The 7894-nt window shown below is 38.8% G+C and overlaps 1 protein-coding gene across 1 annotated transcript; it reads right to left on the reverse strand.

Moving 5' to 3' along the window:
* Nucleotides 1-4855: 4855 nt before the first annotated feature.
* LOC109480691 (uncharacterized membrane protein YCR023C-like) lies at nt 4856-7849 on the reverse strand. Its single transcript, XM_019782923.1, has 4 exons — nt 7729-7849; nt 7479-7527; nt 6097-6205; nt 4856-5788 (listed from the first exon to the last, which is right to left on the reverse strand). The coding sequence occupies exons 1-4, from the start codon at nt 7797-7799 to the stop codon at nt 5580-5582; spliced, it is 438 nt and encodes a 145-aa protein (XP_019638482.1). The 5' UTR covers nt 7800-7849; the 3' UTR covers nt 4856-5579.
* Between the last annotated feature and the right edge of the window lie 45 nt (nt 7850-7894).

The raw sequence follows: 7894 nt of genomic DNA on the forward strand, positions 1-7894 counted from the left end.
GAAAAACGGTATTTACGGATGCTTAAACTATACTTAAAGTCAACGTATATTCCGTCTTTACGCATCTATACACGTTTTATACGAGTACGTAAAGATCGACGTTACGTGGTCTTTCCGTAGGTGCGGATGGATCCTTATTTTCCGGTTTTCACGTAGCCTTTAAGCACTTAAAGATGTCTTAAATAATGATAAAGATAGTCTTAAATTGTATGTTAAGTTCACGTATTTTTATTATTTAAGCATTTTTAAGGATGATATACGTATGTGTAAAGATGACGGATAGGTGCGGATGGATCCTTATTTTCCGGTTTTCACGTAGCCTTTAAGCACTTAAAGATGTCTTAAATGATGATTAAAATATTTTTAAATTGTAAGTAAAGTTAACGTATTTTCATCATTTAAGCATTTTTAAGGATAATATACGTATGTGTAAAGATGACGGATAGGTGCGGATGGATCCTTATTTTCCGGTTTTCACGTAGCCTTTAAGCACTTAAAGATGTCTTAAATTATGATTAAAATATTTTCAAATTGTAAGTAAAGTTAACGTATTTTCATCATTTAAGCATTTTTAAGGGTAATATACGTATGTGTAAAGTTGACGGAAAGGTGCGGATGGATCCTTATTTCCGGTTTTCACGTAGTCTTTAAGCACTTAAAGATGTCTTAAATGATGATGAAAATATTTCTAAATTGTAAGTAAAGTTGACGTATTTTCATTCTTTAAGCATTTATTACGGCTCATATAAGTGTGTGTAAAGATGACGGATAGGTGCGGATGGATCCGTATTTTCCGGTTTCCACGTAGCCTTTCAGATGCTTAAAGTTGTCATAAATACTTTCTAAAATGCTCTTATAACGTATTTAAAGTTCACGTTTATTTCTAATTGAAGCACTTTTACGGCCAATATACGTGTGTGTAAAGGTAACCATTTGTTGCGTATATGGTGCTTATTTTTTGGATTTTCAGTTGACTTTCAGCAGCTTAAACTGCGTCTTTATTACCCAAAAAGTGTGCGTAACGTTGGCGTATTCTGTTGCATTTACTTGCCGTTTATTCTGCGTATGTCAGAGGTATTTGTGGCATTTTGGTGTCCAGTCCTGTCGCGGTTTGGGTGGGCTATCTTCGGGCCTGCCGTCCTGTTGAAGTTAGGCTCCCTGGATAAAGTTTAGCGGCACGATATTGAGGCGAAACATACCGGGGAGCCTGGCTTACTCCGGCGGCGAAAAGGTCCTGGATCCCGAAAGGAAGCCGCTCCATACCCGGTAGACTGGAAACCAGGCTAGTGACCAAGTCGTATAGTCTTTGTTCACGCTGATGCAGCCGGCTGAGCTCGAGCGATAAGTCACTGTGTCCGTGCAAAGTTCCTTCAAGATTCTGCGCTGTATCCAAGTCTGTAATTCCGAATCCAACGTCGTTAGGCAAAGGTAGAGTTTACTTTGAAAGAGCCATTTGTCCATTTGGCCACCGCAGGCTTGGAGAAGTTATCCGCTCAGTTTCGCGAATACAGATACCGATATGACTCCCGGTCTTGGTCGCCGATACAAATATACGGTCGTGATGTTTTCTCATTCCGTGCCGTGCCGTACGCGTGTTCCATATCTCCACCCCAATCCGTTTTGTAGACTTGTACAGAACGAGGACCATGTGCCCTAGTTTTGTGTCCGTTCCGTCGGGGTTCAGGGTGATTAAAACCAACTGAATCTCGTCCATAACCTGCAGTGAGTCCTGATGGAATTGGTCCAATCTTCTATCCCGTACTTGTCTTCAAAACCGCGCCCTGTAAAATGCTAGCCCTGGTGCTCGCGTCTTGCATATCCAGTAGATTTCAAAATCCCACCGTTGTCTGTTATTGGATAATACCCTGTCACATGACACACCATCTGGCAGATATCGGCTCCCCCATATGGCGATTATCTTGCATTTGAACCACTGTGTTGTTTTTTCACAGCTTGGCACTGAATAAATTTACATTTTGAAAAACACCATGCCTTGTCAGCGCATCTTACCGAAACACACCGCAGATACTTGTTCCATGTTTTACGTTTTTACATTTACATTTACATTCATTTCTCATTACATTCGCCGCCGACAACTGATTTGTCCATCCTGAAACAACGGCCACGTACTTTCACACCTAAAAATTCCAGGACGGAGTAGGTAACATCATAAACATGTTACGGACGGACAGTATTTGCCAGTTTGAATACAGAGACAAAATAGAATAACGCAAAATTATACAACTTTTGGGAACATATGAGCTGAAGGGAAGAGATCACTTCAAGTTTACCTAAAATTCGCATGGATAAAGATTAAACACGTCGTATGTTTGTTGAATAAACGCTTCGTTTCATAGAGGTTTTGGGAACATATAAGCCAGCGTCATTTAAAATACGCGTACAGAAAAATTAAACACGCCGTATGTTTGTTGAATAAACGTTACATTTCCTTTAGCTTTTGGGAACATATAAGCCAACGTCACTTAAAATACGCGTAAGGTAAGATTAAACACGCCGTATGTTTGTTGACTAACCGGTACGTTTCATATAGCTTTGGGGAATATATAAGCCAACGTCACTCAAAATGCGCGTATGGAAAAACTAAACACGTCGTATGTTTGTTGAATAAACGCTACATTTCCTTTAGCTTTCGGGAACATATAAGCAAACGTCACTTACAAAACTCGTAAGGTAAGATTAAACACACCGTATGTTTGTTGAATAAACGCTACGTTTCATGGAGTATTTAGGAACATATAAGCTAACTTCACTTAAAAAGCACGTAAGGAAAAACTAAACATGTCGTATGTTTGTTGAATAAACGCTACATTTCCTTTAGCTTTCGGGAACATATAAGCAAACGTCACTTACAAAACTCGTAAGGTAAGATTAAACACACCGTATGTTTGTTGAATAAACGCTACGTTTCATGGAGTATTTAGGAACATATAAGCTAACTTCACTTAAAATGCACGTAAGGAAAAACTAAACATGTCGTATGTTTGTTGACTAAACGCTATATTTCATATAGCTTTCGGAAACATATAAGCTAACTTCACTTAAAGTACGTGTAAGGTAAGATTAAGCACGTCGTATGTTTGTGAAATAAACGTTACATTTCATATTGCTTTCGGTAACATATAAGCTAACGTCACTTAAAGAACTCGTAAGGTAAGATTAAAAACGTCGTATGTTTGTTGAATAAACGCAACGTTTCATAGAGTTTTTGGGAATATATAAGCCGACGTCACTTAAAATGCGCGTATGGAATGATTAAACAGGTGGTATGTCTGTGGAATAAACGTTACATTTCATATAGCTTTTGGGATCATATAATCCAAAGTCACTAAAATACGCGTATGGAAAGATTAAACACGCCTTATTGTTGTTGAATAAACGCTATATTTCATATAGCTTTTGGGAATATATAAGCTAAAGGGGGGAGGTTCTCCCCTCGTTCGCTTAAAGTGTGCGTAGAGAAAGATTAAACACGTCGTTTATTTGTTAAATAAACGCTACCTTTCATATAGTTTTTGTTAACATATAAGCTAAAGGGAGGAGATACCTCCCCGTTCACTTAAAATACCCGTAGGGAAAGATATAACACAGCGTATGTTTGCTGAACAAAAAACCGCTACATATCATCCATAGCTTTTGGAAACATATCATTTGAAATATGCGCGATGGGGAAGATTAAACACGTCGTATTGTCACCGTATTGTTGTTGAATAAACGCTACCTTTCATATTGTTTTCGGGATCATATAAGCTAAAGGGGGGAGGTTCTCCCTCCGTTCACTTAAAGCGTGCGTAGAGAAAGATTAAATGCGTCGTTTATTTGTTGAATAAACGCTATAGCTACCTTTCATATTGTTTTCGTGAACATATAAGCTAAAGGGGAGAGGTTCTCCCTCCGTTCGCTTAAAGTGTGCGTAGAGAAAGATTAAACGCGTCGTATATTTGTTAAATAAACGTACCTTTCATATAGTTTTTGTGAAAATATAAGCTAAAGGGAGGAGTTACCTCCCCGTTCACTTAGAATACCAGTAGGGAAAGATTAAACACGTCGTATGTTTGTTGAAAAAAAAACGTTACATATCATCTATAGCTTTTGGAAACATATCACTTAAAATGCACGTTGGGAAAGATTAAACACGTCGTATTGTCGCTGTATTGTTGTTGAATAAACGCTACATTTCATATTGTTTTCGGGAGCATATAAGCTAAAGGGGGAGGTTTTCCCCCCGTTCGCTTAAAGCGTGCGTAGAGAAAGATTAAACGCGTCGTATATTGTTGANAATTTTACCAGTATTCGTTAACTTTGTTCTTGATGATTGCCTGTTTAGGCCACACCGAATTTTATGGATGACATCCACGCGCGCAATGATTTTTGCCTAAAAATAGATCATCACGTCCTCCGAGGCTCTGGGCCTGGCTCTAGGCCTGGGTAGTCCATGGTAGTTAGAGACAATACGCAGAGGTAACAATCATTTTGAATCGGGGTCAAATTAGGAAGCCCGTATTTCAGCCCAGGATGATCTGCCAAAAGTTCACTTTTAAACAGAAGTCATTTTGCAATGCACTGCTTTTGCACATGGGTGCGTTTGGAAACAGACCTTTAATCCCAGGCTGCAGGCTGCATCTACCTTCTACTGCTACAGTATAGCCGTCTATCTTCTACTGCTACAGTCCTATCTATGTATGATCTCGGACATGAAGCGAGAACAGCTAACATTCACAATCCTGTCTGATAGCAGTGCATTCGGCTTTTTTTTATCATTCTTTCTGTAGTTAGCATCGATAGTAATGCTGAGGTCACATTTTCAAACTGGGGCCCGGCCGGGCTGCTTCGATTAACGAAAAATCAATAATTTACATCAATAATATACACAAAGAGTTCCAATTATTAATTTTGTCGACTTTTTGGTGCTTTGTTGTCTTTTATGTAATACTTTTCGTTTCATAAGACTGCACGGCCGGGCCCCGTTTTGGAAATGTGACCCCAGCATAACAATGAGTAAGCTTACCCATAGATACTTATCATTTTATGGGCAAAGATTCCGAACTTAAGAAGTTTCATTGACCCTTAAGTTGTTAGTCATCTACGGCAATGCTTGTCACACAACTCCAATACAATGTATGTTGCCACAGTTACACAGCATTGTTATACATATGTCATCATATGTCACCAAACTACGAGTACACTATACGCTATACCCTGGTTGATATAGTATTCTTGGATCAATCCTATTACACTGCATACTGATATATGTGAGACAAAATGCGATGTCACAGACGGAAGACGGTTGGTTGTTTCGTATCCTGTCCTGGTTCTAGCTACGAGCTCCAGACTCACGCGCTGAGCTCCTCGGTGGATATTTCAAACGCTTTAAGCATGGAATCTAAATTTTTTATCTGTAAGACAGTATAGTCGGTATAACCGTCTCTTGGCGTAACACGTCATCAGCTAGTATGTCACATATTCTTTCTGAAGGAGATGGTGTCTAATTAAATTTAACAGAACCGACCCATAAACATAATGCCTAAACTTCACACGTTGATAACACATGTAACAGTGAATTAATGTAGAGCTTGCTGCGCGTAATAATCCTCTGCCCCTTCTTCGTAGAAGCCTTGGTCTCCGTCCTGGGTGTCCTCAGGCAGCACGATCTCCTCCTCTCTCTTACAGTTGATGGAGTCCGGCAGCCGGGTAGAGAGGAGAGCAGCCAGAAGACTCAGGAGAACAACGAGGATGAAGGAGAGGTGATAGCTCAGAGGCCATGGCAGGCCTGGAGAGAAGGATATAGAACGGGATTTATGGAATAGGCAATAAGCATACTTGTTGCTGATTAGCTCCGAATAGTTGCGCTGACAACTTTTAACTTGAAGTAAAAGATACTCAGACAAACACTTTTAGTAATCTTTTTACTCTGAACGAAATATTTAAATGTCATGATTGTCTCATTTCGAATTGTAATTCCATTTCGGCTGCAACGTTTGTGACAATGGCATTGAAATTAACCATTCATATGTATCCTGTTTCGAAATTGTATACGTTATCTTCTCCTGTGCCAAGTCAAGTGACCTTTATACATACCGTTATCTGTACTCCACGCAAACAGGTTACCGAAGACAACAGGCCCCAGGAGACGGGCCAGGGCCGCCATGGACTGGGCGATTCCGTTTGTGGACCCTCGAAATGCCGGCTTAAGAGACACACGGGATACAAAATATTTCATATCATTTACATAAGAGTTACTGTATACCATTCTTCCGTTATTGCTAGTTTCATTTGAATTCATACATGTATTTCTCATATTTATTTCTAGGTCAACAACCTTCTGGCCGGCGCACCAGATCTAATGACTGGGTTGTGGGAATCCCTACCAAGAATTGCAAAGGTTAATGTCATTTGGCGAAGGCATGAGATCTAGTCTGTATGTATAATTTCAGTTTGGCATGGACTACTTTTAAATGATCAATGAAGTGGTTCTATTGTTATGTCCATATTAATGTATATTTTGGCACCTTTCTTGGATACTGCTATCAACGTTCCTAAAACACATGTTCACGAATTTAATGTACAGTATACGCCATAATTTTGGTTTTTGAGGATAATTTTAGGACAGAAACCTTTTTTTAGCTCATGATTACTCATCAAAAACAGGACCTAAAATGTGGTATGGGATGCTTAGGACATCATTTATACTTCTGGCATATACTATATTATAATGATTGATGTTCAGGACAAACGTTTATTTTTTGCACCTCTGTAATTTTATGAAAGCTAGAAAACCTACAATTCAACATAAGGGTACCTTGTCGCACTTACTGTAGGGGAGAGAAAGCTTGAAAGAATCAAGTTAATATGCCCACCCATGCATCTTCAGAAAAAAATCATGAAATTCATTTTCTGAGCAGTACGATGATGGGAAATTGCCCATTTGTAAAAAAAGTAAATTGTTGGATAGTCCGTTTCTGCATAATGTTGCATTTCTACCATTACATAGTAACAAGCATATTTTCAGTACCATGTCAACGGAATTTCAGACCAGACCTGTATTTGATTTTTTGTAATTCTTGCCCCAGAAGCAGTTCTTAGTTAATAAAAACTACACGCAACCAGGCCATTGACTGAAGGCAAAGAAACATGAACATTTCCGAGGTTATCAATTGACAAAACAAGTAATAACTATCGGAAAGACATTGTGTAAAATAATTTTCAAGATCAACACAAGATTTATTAACATGATCCCATTTCTGAGACCAGGGAAAAGCATGCATCTGCAGGGTACATACAGGGGACATCAGAATGTTGTTGATGTATTATCTAATTGCTGTCCTGGGTAGAATTGGTGTAAATTTACCAATACATGAGATTGAGAAAAGAATATTTTAGTACACAGAACAAAGAATTTTGGAGTTTGTGTCATTTAACATTATCTAGCAAAAGAGACGAATGATTCACCAAGGACTTACCAAAGCCGAGTTGCCTATCATCACCATCACTGCCGTAAAAGCGGTGGAACTTAATGCAGGAAAACATGTCAATATTAAGTTTAATAAGTCACGGATAGAAAAAAAAATTAAATAACATTTGAACAAAGACACATCTGGTGTAAATATAAAAGCAAAAAGGAAGCCACCATTTGTGGTCAGTTTGCAATCATATTGTCAAATTCAGTCCTACATGTACACCCAAGCTAAAACTCGAAAGTTGATTACCTACCTTCCCAATACTACAATGGTGTTGATTAGAATCACGGCAACCCATATATTAGGCGGAATCCGTGTTCTCATATTTTTGGTTGTATCGTTGGTGATTCTGCACTGTCCGACCAGCTTACTAGTTTGTTCATTTGCTGTCGAAGCTCCACTATTAGCAGTTGGGCTAT

Source organism: Branchiostoma belcheri, unplaced genomic scaffold (assembly GCF_001625305.1).
Source record: "Branchiostoma belcheri isolate BF01 breed outbred unplaced genomic scaffold, Haploidv18h27 scaffold52, whole genome shotgun sequence".
Lineage (NCBI taxonomy): Eukaryota > Metazoa > Chordata > Leptocardii > Amphioxiformes > Branchiostomatidae > Branchiostoma > Branchiostoma belcheri.

Coding starts and splice junctions, on each gene's coding strand:
- LOC109480691 (XM_019782923.1), bottom strand. CDS start 7,799: ATGAGAACACGGATTCCGCCTAATATATGGGTTGCCGTGATTCTAATC. Junction 6,206..7,478: donor TGATAGGCAACTCGGCTTTG/GTAAGTCCTTGG, acceptor GTGTCTCTTAAG/CCGGCATTTCGAGGGTCCAC. Junction 5,789..6,096: donor TGCGTGGAGTACAGATAACG/GTATGTATAAAG, acceptor CCTTCTCTCCAG/GCCTGCCATGGCCTCTGAGC.